This window comes from Talpa europaea, assembly GCF_964194135.1.
Source record: "Talpa europaea genome assembly, chromosome: 12".
Lineage (NCBI taxonomy): Eukaryota > Metazoa > Chordata > Mammalia > Eulipotyphla > Talpidae > Talpa > Talpa europaea.
The window spans coordinates 5,752,339-5,772,077 of NC_140079.1; the positions used below are offsets into that span (position 1 = coordinate 5,752,339).

Here is a 19,739-nt window from a genome sequence, read left to right on the forward strand (position 1 = left end):
GCCGCACGCCTATCCCGAACCCCGAGGTCAGCTTGCCCCACCCATCTGCGCGCGGCGACTCTAGCTGCACCCCGGGCCCCTGAAGGGCCGTCCAGGCGGCGGGTGCGAAGTGGGCAGGGCTTGGGCTAAGGGGGAGCGGCTGGCTACAGGGAAGGGGCGGGTCCGGAGTGACGACCTGCACCGGTTCCTCCTGCTTCAAATTCCTCAGGACTCCGGACTACCAAGCCGCCGCCCAGCCCGAAGTGATGGAGGCCCCGCTGCAAACCGGAATGGTAAGGGTTGGGCTGGTGCGGCGCCGCGGGGACTACAACTCCCGACGTGCTCGGCGCGCAGCATCGCGTCCCGCGAGACCTGGCTACGTCAGTTCAGGCCGAACTACGTTTCCCGGCGTGCACCGCGGACAGCGGGGCCGCGGGGAAGTGCTGCGCCCCCGGGGAGGGCGCCGCGCTGGCCCATCCTGCAGATGGGGACGTCGAGGCCCGAGCTGGCTGAGACCTCCTCGGGGGCGGAGGTGGCGGAGTGCGACGGGGCTCCGGAGGGCTCGGCGGGGCGAGTATGCGACGTGCAACCAGTGCCGTTCGTCCCGCAGGTGCTGGGCGTGATGATCGGGGCCGGAGTGGCGATCCTGGTCACGGCTGTGCTCATCCTCCTGCTGGTGCGGAGGCTGCGAGTGCCGAGTGAGGACCCGGGGGCCCCCTGGGAGGCCGCGGGGTGGGGAGCTGAAATGCCGGGCTCCCTGAGCCGCAGAGATGGCATTTGCTGGAATCTGCACGCCGCGGGCCGTGTGGAGCCTGTTCAGAGCCTTGAGCGTTCCTGTCCCCACTTACCCCAGAAACCCCAGCCCCGGACGGCCCGCGGTACCGATTCCGGAAGAGAGACAAAGTGCTTTTCTATGGCCGGAAGATTATGCGGAAGGTGAGTGCAGGGGCCCCCCGGGGGTGCCCGCTGACCACACAGAAGCCCTGCCCTCTCCCTAGTTACACCTCTTACCGAGCCCGCCCTCCTCTTTTAAGGACCTCTGGGAATGCCCCAGCCTTCCCTAGAAGCTAAACCCGTTGACCGATTTACCAGCCCAGCCCCCCACCTTTGATCCCCCCAGGTATCACAGTCCACTTCCTCCCTGGTGGACAGCTCCGTCTCCACCACTTCCCGGCCACGCATGAAGAAGAAACTTAAGATGCTCAACATTGCCAAAAAGTAAGGCTGTGCTGAGTGTCCCTGGTGCTGGGGGCTATGTCTGGGGCCTTCTGAGGGATCAGCCCACACCAAAGTGTGTGTCCAAAGGTGCTTTGAACCCTTTGAACTGTCTTGGGAGCTTACTCAGAGCTCTCCAGCACCAGACAGGCAGTGTCTGGGATCTCTGTCTCATGGGGCTAGCTCAGTAGCTCCCTGCTACAGGGTGACTGAGCTCTTTGGACTCATCGGTATCTTAGATACCTTATCCTGTATTTAGGGGCCTCCACTTGGAGTGTCCACATGGGCCATTTCATGGGTTCCCCTCACATCCCCTCAGTGTGGGTGTGTCTGACCTGCTGGAGGAGCTATCTCTGGTTTCTGTTCTCCTGAAGTTACATCACCAATCTCTACATCAGAAAGCACCTCTCTGTGCCACCTACCAGGGAGTTGTTCCCACACTAGGGAGGCTCCTCAGGGGATTTTTTTTTAAAGATTTATTTATTTATGCATACAAGAGCTGGGGTGCAGGCCAGAGGTACAGGGGGTAAGAGGAGTCACCTGAGAGAGTGAGGAACAGAACAGGCAGATCTACTGAAAAACACTGCTGAGGGGAGCAGCAGGGAGACAGGAGAGGTCTGCTGTGCCATGTGGGTCCGCTTAGGGGCTGGCGATAGTGCTGAGACTTTAACCCCTGTGCCACCAGGAAGGTCCTGCTCAGGGGATTCTGTTCCCTAGAAGTTACTGCAAGCTTGTGTATTTCAATCAATCCACCTGTTCTGTTTCTCACTCTGTCTCTGATGAATTCTCTCGCCCCCACACCTCTGGGCTGTACCCCAGTTCTTGTATGCGTAAATAAATAAATCTTTAATAAAAATAGTCACTGTAAGCTTCTTGCACTAGCAACATAGGAAGGATGGCTCAAGGTTCATCATCAGCTAGGGCAATCTCTGGTATCTGAGAAAGGCTGTCCAGGGAGCTTTGTAAGTTGGGGACTCGTCAGAGGGCCTACTTGAAAATCTGTTTCAAGGGTTTCTTTACACCAAAGGGTCATCCCATACTGCTGTCGTGGGCTTTCTGTGACTGGGGCCACGGCTGTCTCTGGATTCTCTGTGATCAGTTGCAGGGGGTATTTCAAGCCTCCCCACATCATGGGGGCTGTCTAAGTGCCTGCACACCTTGAGCTCCGCTGATGTCTTCATGGTCATCAGAGTGATGTCTCAGTTCTGTGTAGCCTGCAGAGGACATAGTTGCGCCTCCCTGATCAGAAGAGGGGTTGTACCTGGATTCCTCTGTATCATGGAGTTTAACTTAGGGGTCTGCTCACGTGGAGACCAGCTCAGGAGTCTCGTGACCACTGGAGGGATCATCTCAGTCGTCACCATGACATGCAGGGCAGTGCTGACCCCGGTCAGCAGCGGGGCGATATCTAGGGTCTCCGTATGTAGTAAGGGCTGTCAAAGGACCTGTGACTGTCACGGGGGCCACCTCAGTCCTCTCTGTAACCTGCGCAGTCTCAGGATTCTTTACAAAGAGCCAAGAGTCTGTGTCTGGGTGTCCTCGTGCAACAGAAGCTGCCCCAGAGGTCTGCCAGTTGAGTGAAGCTTCCTCACAACTGGAGAGACTCTCAGGGGTCCATGATATAGAGATGCTATTCAGGGGTCTGCCCATGACGTGGCAGCTGTGCCAGGGCTGAGATTCATCTCAGACGGCCTGTGACTGGTGGAGGAGGGATCTCAGGGTTTCACATCAGCGGTCAGCAAACTTTTTCTGTAAATGGCCACTTAGTAAATATCATAGGCATTGAAGGCACCATGAAACTCTTGCAACTGCTCGATTCCGATGTGGCATGAACGACAATACCCAAACAGGTGAAGAGGGCTACGTACCGCTAAAATTTTATTTACAAAAACAAGTGGGGGCTGACTTGGGTGGGCAGGTGCCTGCTCTATGTAATGTGAGGGAAGAGCTGTGAGGGGTCTCATGGCTGTCTGGGCCTTCTGCCTGTCCCTACCCCACATCTCCCCCTCCCCGCCAGGATTCTGCGCATCCAGAAAGAGGCCCCCACACTGCAGCGGAAGGAGCCCCCGCCCTCGGTGCTGGAGGCTGACCTGACGGAGGGCGACCTGGCCAACTCCCACCTGCCCTCCGAGGTGCTCTACATGCTCAAGAACGTCCGGTCAGTGCCCGGCGTTGGGGGTGGAGTGTGGGGCTCAGAGCTAGGGCTAAGCTGACCTGCATCCCTGCTCCCGCCCAACAGGGTTTTGGGCCACTTCGAGAAGCCGCTCTTTCTAGAACTCTGCCGGCACATGGTCTTCCAGCGACTCAGCCAGGGCGACTATGTCTTCCGGCCAGGCCAGCCGGATGCCAGCATCTACGTGGTGCAGGATGGACTGCTAGAGCTCTGTCTGCCAGGCCCTGTAAGTGGCCACCCCTCAGGGGCACCCCAGGGAGCCGGGCAGTGAGGAGGGGCAGGGGGCCATGGCCATGGGCAGACGTGGCTGTTGGTTGTAGGGTTGGTGGGGTTTTGAGATGTGGGCAGGAGTCAGGAAGGGACGCCCTAGGGTGTGGGGCGTGGTTACAGTTAGTGACGGCCAGCCAAGGGGTGCTGGCTGGAAGTTCCGAGGGGTTCAGGGGCTGGGCTGGCTGGTCACTGCGGGGGTGGGACAGCCCCGCTCAGCAGCCGCCTGTCTCAGGATGGAAAGGAGTGTGTGGTGAAGGAGGTGGTTCCTGGGGACAGCGTCAACAGCCTTCTGAGCATCCTGGATGTCATCACAGTGAGTGACGGGGGCGGGGGGGGGGGCAGAGGGGATGCAGGGGCCGGGGCGGCAGGACACCACCAGTGGGCGTGTTTGGAGAGTGGCCTGGGACTCCGGTCTGTGATAGGGCCCTGATGCTGACGTTGCTCCCTTAAGGCCCCGGTGTCCCGAAGGGTCAGAGAGTAGTGAGGAGACTCAGAGCCCTTGATCTTGATGCTTTTATACCCCCACCCTTGACCCAGGGTCACCAGCACCCCCAGCGGACCGTGTCTGCCAGGGCGGCCCGCGACTCTACTGTGCTGCGGCTGCCAGTGGAGGCCTTCTCTGCTGTCTTCACCAAGTACCCGGAGAGCCTGGTGCGGGTGGTGCAGGTCGGTGGCCTCCCTCCACCCTCCCTGCCCACCCAGGCACCTGTGGGCTGGGACCCGCAACCAGCAGGCGCTCAAGCTGTGCTTATCAGCCCTGAGCAGCCAGTCCTCCCTGCCCTACCCTCCCATCAACCGCCTGGGGGTGGGTCCTCACGCCAGGCATTCAGCCTGATTGTGTTTTCCCTCTCAAGACCCACCCAGTCGCCCTTGCCCCCCATTCTCCCACCTCGACCTTGGCCTTGGCCTTGGTGCTGCCACCTGCTTTGCTCTTGCAAGACCCATTCTCTCAATGCTTGGTCCCAGCTTTCTCCTGGGGCCACCCCCAGCCTCTGGCCTGCCCCTCTTGACCACCCCCTCTGGGTCACGCCCCGCGGCCCCTGCAGATCATCATGGTGAGGCTGCAGCGGGTCACTTTCCTGGCTCTTCACAACTACCTGGGTCTGACTAACGAGCTCTTCAGCCACGTGAGTCCTGCGGAGAGGACAGGGAGGGGGATGGCAGCGGCTCTCGCCTCTCAGTACATGCCACAAGGCTGCTGTCTGCCCCCAGGAGATCCAGCCCCTGCGCCTCTTCCCCAGCCCCGGCCTGCAAGCCCGGACCAGCCCTGTGCGTGGCTCCAAGCGTATGGTCACCACTTCAGCTACGGAGGAGCCGAGGGAGGCCCCTGGCAGGCCACCTGACCCCACCCCGCTGCCTGGGCCTGCAGGTACTGAGGTGATCCCTGCCTGGTCCCTGGCACCAGAGGCTGGCCCAGCCCCGTCTCCCAGAAGCCCAGCGACTGCCCAGCCCCTTGCTCAGTTCCTCAGAAACGACTGCCTGCCTTCCCAGCTGCCCCTTCGCTGGGTTCCTGCTCTGACTCTGTCTGGCCCCCATGGCCTCAGCCCCATGTACCCATTGGCATCACTTTCTAGCCCTACCAAGGGCTCTGGGGGGACCCCTCCCAGGCCCCTCCCAATTTCCCGCCCCTAAGTCCTAGTTCTGGACCAGGTGGCTCTGAGGGCAAGAGCCTGAACACACGTCTCCCCCAGGGGACCCGGTGAAGCCCACCTCCCTGGAAGCCCCCTCCGCGCCCCTGCTAAGTCGCTGCATCTCGATGCCAGTAGACATCTCAGGTTTGAGGCGCTGGGGAGGGGTGGGGGGCCATCGAGCTTCTGGTTTGGGGCAAGGGATTAGGTTTGGATGCAAGCCCGCCAGGCCTTCCTTTCTTATGGACAAAACGGGCACACAGCGCCTTCTAGACTTCCGTGGGAGTGCGTGAGGTGCTGCCTTCCCACCAGGGTCAGGATGCTGAGGGGTGTGGTGATCAGCGGTGCCTGCGTGGACGTGGCATCTGGATGTAGCTTGTGGTTGTGTAGGTTGCAGCTGCGGTTACTCTTATACGCTTATGCTTCTTGTTCATGTCCCCCCCACCCCCCTCCGCCGCAGGTTTGCAGGGCGGCCCGCGCTCAGACTTTGACATGGCCTATGAGCGAGGTCGGATCTCTGTGTCACTACAGGAAGAGGCCTCAGGGGGCCCCCAGGCAGCCCCCGCTAGGGTAAGGCCCAGCCCTCTCCCCACCCCACTTCCCTCCCAGTGGTTGGCCAGTGGTGGCATTCCGGGAGGAGGGAGCCAGGAGGTCACTGGCCCTGCCCCGTCAGACCCCCACTCAGGAGCCCCGGGAGCAGCCAGCCGGTGCCTGCGAGTACAGCTACTGTGAGGACGAGTCCGCCACCGGCGGCTGCCCCTTTGGGCCCTACCAGGGCCGCCAGACAAGCACCATCTTTGAGGCGGCGAAGCGGGAGCTGGCCAAGCTGATGCAGATTGAGGTGGGTGCTGGCCAAGGGGGAGCAAGGTGGGGAGAGAGGTGGGGGGTGCCCAGCAGGTTGGCCTCACTCCTCCTTCCTCCTCAGGACCCCTCCCTCTTGAACAGCCGAGTGTTGCTGCATCATGCCAAAGCGGGCACCATCATTGCCCGCCAGGGAGACCAGGTAAGGCTGACCTCTGACTTTAGGCCACGCACCTCTGATCCGCGGTCTCTCTCCCTCTAACTGCTGACCCTTGCCATTCGGTCATATGTGTGGACCTCTCAGTCAATGATTTCTTTTAAAAAAAAAAAAAGATTTATCTATTTATGCATACAAGAACTGGGGTACAGGCCAGAGGTGGGGTGTGTGTGAGAGGATTCACCAGAGACAGAGTGGGGCAGATCTACTGCTGAGGGGAGCAGCGGGGAGACAGGAGAGGTCTGCTGCGCCATATGGATAGCTCCCTGGCCGAGGATCGAAGTTGTGCTGCAGTGGCTGCAGATAGCTTGATAGCTCTGAGACTTAACCCCTGCACCACCAGGGAGGCCCTTCAGTCTGTGATTTCTAACTCTGACTCTCATGTTCTGAGTCCCACCCCATGTATTCTGGACCTTTTTCCTTATCAACATTTTACCCCTAACCCCTGAGTCTTTTACCCTGGAACCCCAGCCCCTGGATTTCTCACCCACCCTGACCTTTCCCATGACCTCGATTTCTTGCCCTTTCAGTTTCACAGTATACTCTGAAGCTTGGCTGCCTCTGGTCCTGGACCCTGCTGGGCAGGCAATAATGTGTACAAACTGGAATCCAGACCCAGAGCTCTGATCCAACTCTAGACGCTGGGGCTCAGGGCCTCCTGGTGGCACACATGTCAGCAACGCCGAGGCCTAGAAACCCCACTTTACACAAGCATTTTCCAAAGTGTGTTTCATGGGATACAAATCACAAGGCAGGGATCCGTGGTCAAATGAGTCTGGGGAGTACCGGCTGTTCTGTCCTCCTTGGGAGCTTGCGGTGCACATTGCCAGTGTGTGCAGGGCTCTGACGAGTCCTGCAGTGAAGAAACAGGCCTCCCGATCTGATGACAAATGGCAGCCTGGTTTCACTAACTCCATTCACGCCCCAAAGAGTTGGAATTTCTTAGAAGCTTCCAGTATGACTTTCTGTCTCCTGGGAGGTGCCTCTCCCAGGGCTCCCAGTTGTGTTCTGGCCTCACTGAGGCTTTGTTGCGTGCCAAGAGGCTCGGTGTGGTGGTTGAGGAAGGAACCTTTCCTTCCGTCTGCAGTTTCAGTTCCTGGTTTAGAAAGAGGTAGAACAGGGAGGCGTCTGCTTGGGGAGGGCTGTTCTCTGCTCTGCTGAGTCTGACTTAGGTAAGGCAGCGCCTTGGAGAAAGTGACCTCCAGCTAAAGAGGGAGAGTGGGGTGGAGTAATTGGGTACAAAGGCAGCAGGAGCAGCTCATGCAAATATCCTGTGGTGGGAAGCCAAAGGAAGTCATCAGGACTGGAATGGACATAGAGAATGGGGGCAAAGGGGAATTTTTTTATAATAGTTTATCCAGATATGATTCACATACTATGTGCCCCATTTATTTTTTTCAGAATTTTTATTTATGCATACAAGAGCTGGGGTGCAGGCCAGAGGTGCAGGAGTGGGAGGATTCACCAGTGACAGAGTGGGGAGCAGAACAGGTGATCTACTAAAATCCACTGCTGAGGGAAGCAGTGGGCAAATCAGGAGAAGTCTGCTGCGCCATGTGGGTAGCTCCCTGGCCAGGGGTCAAACTTATGCCGCAGTGGCTGCAGATAGCTTGATAGCTCTGAGACTTAACCCCTTACGCCACCAGGGATGGCCTGCGTGCCCCATTTAAAGAGTACAACTCACTGGTTTTTATTATAGTCAGAGTTGTGCAACCATCACTACTGTCAATTTTATTTATTTATTTATTTATTAAACTTTTTTTTATTATTATTTTTTTTATAGAGGCATGTTTTTATTTATTTATTTATTTGTTTGTTTGTTTGTTTTGTTTATACAAGCACTGGGTATAGTCAGAAGCGCGGGAGGGTGAGAGGATTCACCAGAGCCAGAGCGGGGAGCAGAGCAGGCAGAAGGACTGAGGACACTGCTGAGGGGAGCAGCGGGCGGCAGGAGAGGTCTGCGCGCCATGTGGGACCCTCCTCTGGTGGCCGGGGAGCAGCTGGGGATCGAACCGGCGCCGCAGAGGCTGCGGGCAGCTTCGCAACCCAGCGCTTAACTGCTGCACCACCAGGGAGGCCCACTACTGTCAATTTTAAAACCTTTCATCTTCACTTGAAAGAAACCCCACTCCTTTGGCTATCAGCCTCCTAACTCATGTCCCCCTCTAGCCCTAAGCAACTACTAACCAGCTGGCTCTGGACATTTGATGTGAAGAGAACAGCCTGTGACCTGCTGTGTTGGACTTTCACTAACCGTAATGCTGTCAGGGGTCACCTACGTTGCAGTGTCAGCGCCTCACCCCCGTGCAGCTGGGGCATATGCTAGCGTGTGGACAGGCCATGCTGTTCATGTTCATTCACCTGTGGTGGACCCTTGGGTGCTTCCGCCCTTTGGCTGCGGCTCCCACTGCCGCTGTGAACAGTATGAATGCGTGTGGACCCATGAGCCCACGTGTATAGGCAGCTACGTGCCCGGTCACTTCTGTCGGGCGTGTCCCTGGGAGTTGAATTGTCAGGACACGTGGCAGCTCGCTTTCTCTCTGACTCTTTGAAGACTGTTTTTAGCTTTGGCCAGGCTGTTTTCCAAGTGGCTGCACCACTTTACACTCCCATCAGCCGTGTGCAAGGAGTCTCATTTCCTCACATCCTCTCTAGCAGTTGTTGATTCTTGCCATCCTGGTGGGTAGGATATGGTATCTCGTTGTGGTTTTCATTTGCATTTTCCTAATGATTCAGGATTTTGAGCATCATGGGTCTTGGCGGTTGGCCATCAGAAGTGTCCTCAGAGCTTTTGCCCATTGAAAAAATTGGGCTGTGTTTTTATTCCTGAGTTCAGATACTTTATCTGTTGTGGCTACACCAGTCCTATCAGTATATGATCTGCAAGTGTTTTCTCCCGGGCTCTGGGTTGTCCTTCAATGTGCAGTTTTTAAGTTTTGATCAAGTTCAGTTTATCTGTTTTTTATTTTGTTGCTTGTTGCATTGGCATATCTGTGAATATTTGCATATCTGTGTCAAATTCAAGGTCACAAAGATTGACCCGTGTATTTTCTTCTAAAAATTTTATAGTGTTAGCTCTTAAATTTATGAACTGATGCATTTTGACATGACTAAAGGTAAAGATCCAACTTTATTCTCTCACTCGTGGCTGTCCATTCTCCCAGCCCCAGCAAGGGGGACTTCCGCTCCGCTGGGCCCTGTGAGGCCAGGCCTCCCAGCCTCTTGCTGGCTGTGCCGAGAAGGAATTGCACACCTGGATCTGGGCTGAGCTCGGTGATCCATTCGTGGTGTCTACCCTGGCTGCCAAATTGGAATATAAATAAATCCATGCTGTCCACTCAGAGCTCACCAAAGCCTGCTTTCTCATCAACCTTTCCTTCCCTCGCCTTTCCTCTGGAGTGCGTTGACCCGACCTGGGGAGGGAGAGTCACCCCGTGCCCGCCCCTGCCCCTGCCCGCAGGACGTTAGCCTGCACTTCGTGCTCTGGGGCTGCCTGCACGTCTACCAGCGCATGATTGACAAGGCAGAGGACGTGTGCCTGTTCGTGGCCCAGCCAGGGGAGCTCGTGGGGCAGCTAGCGGTGCTCACGGGCGAGCCCCTCATCTTCACGCTGCGTGCCCAGCGCGACTGCACCTTCCTACGGATCTCCAAGTCCGACTTCTATGAGTATGACCGGGCTCTATGTCAGGATGGGTAGAACTTGGAACTCCCTGGCCCAGCTCCATTTAGCCCCTGGAGAGGGCACCCCTCTGGATGTCCACTGCCTTTCCAGGGCAGATTCGAGCCCTCCCCCCCCACCTTCAGGCCTCCCTCTCCCCTTCCTGAGGGCTTTCCAGGGTGCCCCGGCCCACGCACACCCGCCCTTGCCTGCAGGATCATGCGTGCACAGCCCAGCGTGGTGCTGAGCGCCGCGCACACCGTGGCCGCGAGGATGTCGTCCTTTGTGCGCCAGATGGACTTTGCCATCGACTGGACAGCAGTGGAAGCGGGCCGTGCGCTTTACAGGTGTGGCCTCCACTCCCGCCCGAGGCTCAGGCCCTGCCGCAGCAGGCCCAGCCGCTCACCTTCCTCCTCCCCCAGGCAGGGTGACCGCTCGGACTGTACCTACATCGTGCTCAATGGGCGACTGCGCAGCGTCATCCAGCGGGGCAGTGGCAAGAAGGAGCTGGTGGGGGAGTATGGCCGTGGGGACCTCGTGGGCGTGGTGAGCCCCCACCCACTGTCCTCGGCCCTCTCCCAGTCTGCTTTTCCCTCCTTCCCTGGGGGTGCGGAGCACAAAGGGCAGTCTCCTAGGGGTGGGGAATCTGCTCTGACTTGGCCCTCAGATCTTTCTCCATCAAAAGGGGGGGGGCTTCTGCCCAGCATGGATCCCTGTCCTCACCCTCCACCCAGAATTGTTTCCCCGACCCCATTTTGGGGAACTCTCTGGGTATAGAGGCAGTACCTCTGCACCTCGCCGTCTTCCTCTCCCCTCCCCTGACCCAAGCAGCCCTGGTCACGCACGCCGCCCCTAGGTGGAGGCGCTCACGCGGCAGTCACGTGCTACCACAGTGCATGCAGTGCGCGACACAGAGCTGGCCAAGCTCCCCGAGGGCACCCTGGGCCACATCAAGCGCCGCTACCCACAGGTGCCTCCACATGGTGTGGGCTGAACTCCTGGTGGGGGTAGAACCAGAGGGGCCAGGGACCAGTGTGAGGGTGGGGGCCTGAGTACAGGTGGAGCTCCAAGGGAGGAGGCAGAGTCGCCAGGTGAAGGTGGGCACTTGGTGTGGGGCCCAGATAATGAGGGTCCAGGTGCCCCAGTAGAGGGAAAGGTGGGGGTCAAACAGTTGCCCTTCCAGCCTCACTGGACCTCCTGCCTCCAATTCCCCAGGTCGTGACTCGCCTCATCCACCTGCTGAGCCAGAAAATCCTGGGGGATTTGCAGCAGCTGCAAGGACCCTTCCCCGGTGAGGGCCAGTTGACTCCAGGGAGTGCTGGGGGATGTAGTCCAATGCCTGGAATGTGCTGGAAGAGGAACCCTGAATCCAGGACATGTTGGGAAACGGAGTCCAGCATGTAAATTGTGCTCTGGGTGGAATTTGAAGCAAGAAATGAGACCCAGCTTCCAGGGCATGCTGGGAAGCAAAGGCATAAACCAGGACCTGCTTGGTGGTGGAGTCTAGCGTGGCTGTCCTGCTGAGGGACGGGGCCTGGGGGGACTTAGTTCTGGAGTCAGGTCAGTGGGCGTGAACTCCACATCCTGCCACACTGGGAGAGGGGTCCTGATCAGAGCATGCTGGGAAGGGAGTTCATGGGCGGGTGTTTTGTGCCCTGGACTGGTTGGGAAGGGGGTTCCTGGGAGGCATGGTCTCTGGCCCAGGGCATGCTGGGAGGCTCGGTGTCTGTGAGCTCAGGCACCCAGGGACATCAAATCTGATGTGTACTGCAATGTAAGCCTGTGGGTCTGCGTCTAAGCAGCCCTGCCCTCCACCAGCCCTGCACCCCAGAACTTCCTCAGACCCAGGGTCTTCCCCAGATATCCCCCCACCCAGTCTCACATACGAAAGCTTGCTCACACCCACCTGGCATCCCTCCACAGCTGGGGCGGCTGTGGAGCAGGGCGTTAAGGTCTCTGACCCTGAGAGCCTGTTGACTCTGCTATAAAGGAATTTTCCACTGAGCGTCCAGTTTGTTCTACGCACTGAGCCCCAACCCCTTGGGCGAGTAGGACATGGCAGACTGGGCCTGCCTGGCACAGCTCATCCTTTGGGGTCCACAGGTTCGGGGCTAGGCATGCCCCCTCACTCGGAGCTCACCAATCCGGCCAGCAACCTGGCGACAGTGGCCATCCTGCCCGTGTGCGCCGAGGTGCCCATGGTGGCGTTCACGCTGGAGCTGCAGCATGCGTTGCAGGCAATCGGTCAGTCTGGGGAGGGGCCTGCGTGACAGCCCCGGCCTGTGGGGGACACATGTGGTGGACGTAGGCCGTGAGTGGAGATGCCTGGTGGCCAGCGGGGGTGCGGAACAGCTGTGGGAGGAGAGAGGGGTATTTTCTCATGGAAGAGGCCCCCAGCGCTGTTGAACTTGCTTCCTGACCTCCCTGCCCATCCTCAGGCCCCACCCTCCTCCTCAACAGCGACATCATCCGGGCCCGCCTAGGAGCCTCTGCGCTGGACAGGTGTGTGCTGGGGGCTGGTGGGGGGTCGGCTTGACGTCTGGGGGTCTTTCATATCACAGGCTGGTTTGAGTCCAGCCTGTGAACCAAGGGGCATGCTTCCTCCCGTCTGGTCAGTGGGGTACAGTGGGACGAATCCAGAATGCATCCCTTGAGGGCACAGATGTGTTGTGGGGGCCTGGGTGTCCGAGCTGAGTGCTCACAGCAGTGGGCCACATGGTTCTGGGGGGCGGGAGCGCCCAGGCCAGCCCGAGCTGACCCCCGCACCCCCGCCAGCATCCAGGAGTTCCGGCTGTCAGGGTGGCTGGCGCAGCAGGAGGACGCCCACCGCATCGTGCTCTACCAGACCGACATGTCTCTGACCCCCTGGACTGTGCGCTGCCTGCGCCAGGCCGACTGCATCCTCATCGTGGGCCTGGGTGACCAGGACCCCACGCTCGGCCAGGTCTGCAGACCGTCACAGCCCCACCGGTCTCTGGGCTCCCGTGCGGCTCACTTGAGCCCTCGCCCTGGGCTAGGTGACCAAGGGCCCAGGCTTGGCGGGGTGGGGGAGCGGGAGGAAGGGGCCAGCGGTCGTGACGTCCGCCCCCTGCTCCCCGCAGCTGGAGCAGATGCTGGAGAACACGGCGGTCCGTGCCCTCAAGCAGCTGGTGCTGCTGCACCGGGAGGAGGGCGCAGGCCCCACGCGCACGGTCGAGTGGCTGAACATGCGCAGCTGGTGCTCGGGGCACCTGCACCTGCGCTGCCCGCGCCGCCTCTTCTCACGCCGCAGCCCCGCCAAGCTGGTGAGCGGCGGGGCCGGTCCCTTTGTACTTTCCAGGGGTGGGTCCTGGAGACCCTGGGGGTGGTGCTGGGGCCCTGCTGGGGGTTCAGATGCTGCCTCCTGCACCCCACCCCACGGGCCCTCTCCTCCCCGTGTCCAGCACGAGCTCTACGAGAAGGTGTTCTCGAGGCGCGCCGACAGGCACAGCGACTTCTCCCGCCTGGCGCGGGTGCTCACAGGAAACACCATCGCCCTGGTGCTGGGTGGCGGCGGGGCCAGGTGAGCCGTGGGGCCAGCTCGGCCAGGAGGGTCGGGGTGCCTGAGGGTGAGACTCCCAACGGGGCAGGCCTGTACCCTGTTCATTGACTGGGGGGTGGGGTGAAGGGGACCTCCTGGGGGCGGAGCCTAGGAGAGCCCCAGCCTAACACTGGTCCCTTCCCCCCTGCAGGGGCTGCTCACACATCGGGGTACTGAAGGCATTGGAGGAGGCAGGCGTCCCGGTTGACCTGGTGGGCGGAACATCCATCGGCTCCTTCATCGGGGCCCTGTATGCCGAGGAGCGAAGTGCCAGCCGCACCAAGCAGCGGGCCCGGGAGTGGGCCAAGGTGCATGCTCCCCCATACCTGGGCCCTGTGGGGTGCCCCCAGGGCCCCCCATGACCCCTCTATGACTTGTGGCCCAGCGCCCAACCCCAGCTCAGCCAGCAGCTCTGGCGATGACCTTGAGAGACCACACTGCATCGCTGAATTTTCCTTGCTCGCTCTCAACTTGTGGCCCCTCTGTGACCCCTGTGGCTCCTGCCTGACCCCAGCTGACCCCTTCTCCTAGAGTATGACCTCGGTGCTAGAGCCCGTGCTGGACCTCACCTACCCCGTCACCTCCATGTTCACGGGCTCCGCCTTCAACCGCAGCATCCACCGTGTCTTCCAGGACAAGCAGATTGAGGTGCGCCACCCCCCCCACGTCCACACTGCCCCTCCCCACGAATCCCCACTCCAACCCACCTCAGTCTCCTCCCGCAGGACCTGTGGCTGCCGTACTTCAATGTGACCACAGACATCACTGCCTCAGCCATGCGTGTCCACAAGGATGGTAAGTGTCCCGCTGACCCACAGCCCACTGACCGAGTGGGAGAGGGCACAGGTGGGAGGGGGCAGCCGAGCACCAGGGACATTAACACGCGTGACCATCTGCCCTGGCCTGATTGCTGACCACTAACCATCACCCACTAATGCCCAGAGGCCCCAGGTATGTCTGTCCTCAGGGCGGGAGCCAGGAGGCCCGCTAGGCACCTCACCCCTCACGCCGTCCCTGCAGGCTGCGTGTGGCGCTATGTCCGGGCCAGTGCCTCCTACTGCCCCTACCTGCCCCCGCTCTGCGACCCCAAGGACGGGCACCTGCTGGTGGACGGGTGCTACGTCAACAACGTGCCAGGTCAGCGAACCCACCAGGCTGGCCGGGCCCCGAGCGTGCCTGAGCGTGTCTGTGCGTGTCTGTGTCTGTGTGTCCCGCTGGGCAGGCTCCCTGTGGCGATACGTGCGTGCCAGCATGACGCTCTCGGGCTACCTGCCCCCGCTGTGCGACCCCAAGGACGGGCACCTGCTCATGGACGGCGGCTACATCAACAACCTGCCAGGCAAGTGGCTGCCCGCTCGCACACACCGCCAGCACCAGACACGCGGGCAGAGGGTCGGTGAGACAGAGGGAGGTCAGAGACCCACATGGGCAGACACGCACACTGCCTAGCAGGCCACATGTGCCCAAGACAGGCATACGTGCTGGTGTGCCTGTGTGTGTCAGCCCCAAGTGCACACATGTTGACATGTGTGCCCGGCCGCAGCATGTGGGTAGACAGGAGCCCCTCCAGGCGGGCACACCGTTGCTCTCCGGGTGGGAGGGGTCCCCGTACCTAGTCAGACCCGGGAACGCCTGCACCGGCAGGATAGGCCAGACCCTCATGTGCCCATCTGCCCACGCTTGCCCTGCACACCCCTCACACGCGTGCTCCTGTCCTCACACACAAGGGAGCGCCTGCCTGACCCAGTTCAGTTTTCTTTCACACCCACTGGCTGGAACCATGTAGATGAGCGGTGGGGTGAGGTGTGCACAAGTACACATAGGCTAGTTACACACACACACTCTCACACTCACACACTGGTGGGGTTAGAGGCTGGGAGTGGGCCAACTACACCCCATGGGCCAAATCAGACCCCAGCCTGGTTTTGCAAATACAGTTTTATCAGCACATGGCCTGCCCAGACGTTCCTGCATGGCCTATGCCCTCTATGCACGTGGCAGGGCCAAGCGGTGAGGTGGACGGCCCGCAAAGCAGACATCATTTTCTTTGTGGCCCTTTACAGAAAGCCCGTTGGCCCCTCCCTGTGATGCTCCATAGAGGTGTATTCACTCACAGGGCTCCAGGGGCACATGCAACACAGGCGTGCATGGTGGGCACTTACAGGAAACACACGCTGGCCTTGAGCTAGGCATGCGTGGACTGAAATGAGTTTGCAGGCCCCGGTGTGACAGAGATGCAGGCAGACCCAGAGGTCGGTGTGTTCACAAACACACAGACAGGCGCACGCAGGTGATGGGGGTGCATGCAGGCTCATGCAGGGGCACAGATGTGGGCACGTGTCCCCTTCCCCACACACACGCACATGCTCATGCAGTGCACAGGTGACCCTTTATGGGGACTGTGTCTTTGGGGGCTGTCCCCACCCCTCAGGGGCCTCACTGGGGCACACAGACCATGTACCCATGGACACGCCACGTCCTCGTGGGGCCACCACCCCAGCCTCACCTCTGCCCAGGGCTTCCCTGAATTCCCTGTGTCCCTGCCCTTTGCTGTCTCTCGCTCCACCCCACATCCCTCTCCCCACCCAGATTCAAAGCTCCTGATGTCTTCACTCTCAGGTCTCTCTGCATCTCTCACCTCTGTCTTCCTATCTCTGATGCATACATCTTTGCCCCTGGGATCCTTATAACTGTACATGTCACTCTCCTTCCACACCGCTGTCCCCTTCCACATGACCTTGTGTCTTTTCCTAGGGACTTTGCCCCTCTCTCTCCATCTCCTCCATCTGTTTTAGGTCTGGTTCCCCAGACCTAAAATTCCAGCAGCCTCCATGCCCCGCCCCAACCTCATTGACATCTATTTCCATGCCGTTTGCATGCCAGCATGTTGTCTGCATGGGTTTTTCTGTATGACCATTTGCATGAGGGTGTTTGTGGGACTGGGTTGAACTTCCCTGCCCTGGGCCCTGATGGAGAGCAGCCTGCTGACCCCCTGGCCCCACAGCGGACATCGCTCGCAGCATGGGTGCCAAGACGGTCATTGCCATCGACGTCGGGAGCCAGGATGAGACAGACCTCAGCACCTATGGGGACAGCCTGTCTGGCTGGTGGCTGCTGTGGAAGCGGCTGAACCCCTGGGCAGACAAGATCAAGGTTCCAGACATGGCCGAGATCCAGTCTCGCCTGGCCTACGTGTCCTGTGTGCGGCAGCTGGAGGTTGTCAAGTCTAGTTCCTACTGCGAGTACCTTCGCCCGCCCATTGACTGCTTCAAGACCATGGACTTCGGGAAGTTCGACCAGATCTATGTGAGCGGGTGGGAGTGGCACGGTGCCAGCGTGGTGACCTTGCAAAACTTTACCACTTAAAGCCCAGAGCAACACGAGGGGAAGGATTCCAGGGCTCCATTCCCAACTGAAATCTGTGGAAAGCAGAGTAGCGATTCACTAGTGACGTCTGCAAGGGCAAGGGTGTGGCAAGGGGTCTGTGCTTGCATGTGCTATGTGTGAATTGAGTTTTTTGTCAGCTGCACTGCCTAAAGCTGTGTGTAGAGATTTCTACCTAACATAGCTTCTGCATTTGTGGTCAATTAATGATGACCGCAAGTCTGGGAGAGCAATGGAGGAATGTGTGTGTCACATACCACTGACCCTATTCATATCCATTCCAACTGAAACTGATTAGTAGCTGCCTCCCAGCGCCCTGACTGAAAACATCTGGTGCCCTTTCAGCCTCACTGGGACAGCATCAGTAATGGATTAGTGATGTCTGTTACGGGCATGAGAGATGGCGATGTCCATGCGTTCACTGCATATTTGCAGACCTTGAATTAAGTTTGCACACCACCATCTCATGACATTTAGCACCTGGCATGCTGCATGGGGCTGATTGGGAAAGAATGTGAAAAGATTGATTGGTAATGTCTGGCAAGGACACAGTATGAAAGATCTAGGGTGAATGTGCTACATGTGGCTGACTAGGTTTAGTTTCAAATGTTAGCCACCCCCAGAGATCAGACTTTTGAGGGTCCAGAGAAGGGGCAGGTAGAATGGGGACAAGCAGAGAGGACAAGGTGCAGCACATCTGGGGGATTGCAGGCATAGCCCCAGCCCCCTTGCTTCCTGCAGGATGTGGGCTACCAGTATGGAAAGGCCGTGTTTGGCGGCTGGACCCGGGGCGACATCATTGAAAAGATGCTCACTGACCGGCGGTCTGCCGACCTTAATGAGAGCCGCCGCGCAGATGTAAGCTCATGACCTCCCCTGGGGGGTGATTCTAACAGGAGTTCATCCAGCCCTTCCGAGTCTACCCCAAATCCCAGGTGAATCCAGACCTCTCTGGGTTTCACAAAGCCCCTTAGACCATAGAGCTCTCCCCCGGGACCTCTGAACCCTCAAAACTCCACTGACCAGACCCCTCAGACCCTGCCTGTGCTGCCCTGTAGGTGCTCACCTTCCCTACCTCTGGCTTCACCGACTTGGCCGAGATTGTTTCCCGAATTGAGCCACCCACAAGCTATGTGTCTGACGGCTGTGCCGATGGTGAGGGGCCGAGGGCACCCTGGGAGGTGGGGCGTGATGGAGGTGTTAGGCTCCTCATGTCCCTTCACTGGCTCCCACTCCGATTACAGGGGAGGAATCTGACTGCCTGACGGAGTATGAGGAGGACGCGGGCCCTGACTGCTCACGGGACGAGGGGGGCTCCCCTGAGGGTGCGAGCCCCAGCACCGCCTCGGAGATGGTGAGAGTGGGCAGCCTGGGGCCCCAGGGGATGGAGGGGTGACATGCCTGACACGTGCTGGGTGACGTGTCCTGTATATGTGCCCCAATGTGTGTGCCCTCCTGTCCTTACAGGAGGAAGATAAGTCGGTTCTGCGGCACCGGCGCTGCCTGCCCCAGGACCCCCCCGGCTCAGCTACCGAGGCCTGAGCACCTCCGGAGGGGTGGCCCATCGCCGGGCTGGGTAGGCCCCGTGGGGGCAGCTCACCTCCCCTCTGCCTGCTGCTATGCCTGTACCTCCCTGGGTCTCCTTGACTCCTGGTCCCAGGACCCACACACTGGACTGCCCGCCCCATGGGGGTGGAAAGCACTGCACTGATGATGACCTTTGATGCCCCCAATAAACCTTCCCCTCTTGAAAGTGACCTCATGTTGTATTGGGGGGGGTGCTTACCCAAGCAACAGCATGGGTCCTCAAGTCAGGGAAGCCCAGTCTCCTCCCCTGTGAGTGCTATTGCAATTCACCTGTAGTCCTACTAGGTGCTGGATCCAGACCGAGGAGTCTGAATGTCATGCATATGCCTGGATCACATGCTGCTGGCGCCTGTGCTAGCACCCCTCTTCCCTGCTAGGTTTCCATAGACTCTGCCCCTTGGGGGCAGAGTGCCCTACTGTGCACAGGTGCTGTGTGAGTGCCTGGGATCTAGCCAGCACTGCTGAAGCCAGTTGACACACAGGCAGGGTCTTAAGGACCTGACTCTCAGGGGCTCCCTAGCATTGCCCCACTGTGTGCTCAACTGAGTTCACACGGAATGAATTGCCCTACTCTGTGCTGAGCCCTGTCCCCAGCGGCCCTTGCTCACTGGCCTGGCATGTTGATTAAGAGCTTAGACTAGAGCCCAACTGCCAGGTGTGAATCCCCAGCTTTTCCCTTCCCCGTGGCCTTCACCCCTCCCTTAGCCTCAGCCTCAGCCGCCTCCCCGTGGAGTGGGGAAGCTGTCAGTACACGCCTCCACATCAGCAGGAACACTGGGCTCCAGCCTGGGCCGGGGGTCCCCTGACGCTCACAGCTCATGTGCCTACTGTGTGCTGTAGGCTTAGTGTGGCATCAGGCACTGCCCCCACTACATGCTGAACCCAGAGTGGAAAGAGCAGGCTCATTCACAAGATTATCTTGAGGGCAACAGGGAACCCTGGAAGTTTTGTGTGTGCGCTTTATTATATTATACTTAACAAAATTTTAATTAACCATTTTGAAGTGCGCAGCTCTTCGGCGTCACAGTCACAGTATTGGGCACCGTCATGACCATCCACCTCCAGAACTTCTGCATCTCCCAACTCAGAAGCTCTGTTCCCATTAAACTCTAACTGCCCACCCCCTGCAGTTGCTGGCACCCACCATTCCACCTCCTGTATCTGGGTGCGGCTACTCTCGGATCCTCGTGTGGAGGGTCACACAGTGTGTGTCTTCTTGTGTCTGGCTCATTCACCCAGCCCAGCCCAGTGTCCTCAAGGTCCACCCA

General features: G+C 59.1%; 2 protein-coding genes across 11 annotated transcripts in view; both read left to right on the forward strand.

Moving 5' to 3' along the window:
• The window catches only part of LOC311182543 (olfactory receptor 7G3-like), a gene marked incomplete at both ends in the record, with an annotated part of 735,701 nt that overhangs the window by 596,225 nt on the left and 119,737 nt on the right, over nt 1-19,739 (forward strand). The window lies entirely within an intron of this gene.
• PNPLA6 (patatin like domain 6, lysophospholipase) lies at nt 246-18,623 on the forward strand (the record flags this gene model as incomplete). Of its 10 annotated transcripts, none has more annotated exons than XM_084251380.1 (33): nt 246-272; nt 464-677; nt 833-915; nt 1,100-1,197; nt 3,212-3,352; nt 3,434-3,593; nt 3,870-3,950; nt 4,175-4,303; nt 4,684-4,764; nt 4,850-5,006; nt 5,329-5,412; nt 5,726-5,835; nt 5,939-6,106; nt 6,191-6,268; nt 9,744-9,949; nt 10,157-10,288; nt 10,364-10,487; nt 10,798-10,911; nt 11,157-11,232; nt 12,024-12,185; nt 12,380-12,443; nt 12,717-12,885; nt 13,043-13,225; nt 13,364-13,482; nt 13,652-13,808; nt 14,032-14,148; nt 14,226-14,295; nt 14,723-14,839; nt 16,505-16,806; nt 17,626-17,742; nt 17,943-18,039; nt 18,129-18,238; nt 18,352-18,623. In XM_084251380.1, 33 exons carry the CDS (start codon nt 246-248, stop codon nt 18,424-18,426), a joined length of 4,122 nt encoding a protein of 1,373 aa, XP_084107506.1. In that variant the 3' UTR covers nt 18,427-18,623. The 10 variants fall into 10 exon arrangements, with proteins under 10 accessions (XP_084107506.1, XP_084107511.1, XP_084107512.1 ...); XM_084251385.1 differs by having other exon boundaries at nt 590-677; XM_084251386.1 differs by having other exon boundaries at nt 590-677; nt 12,045-12,185.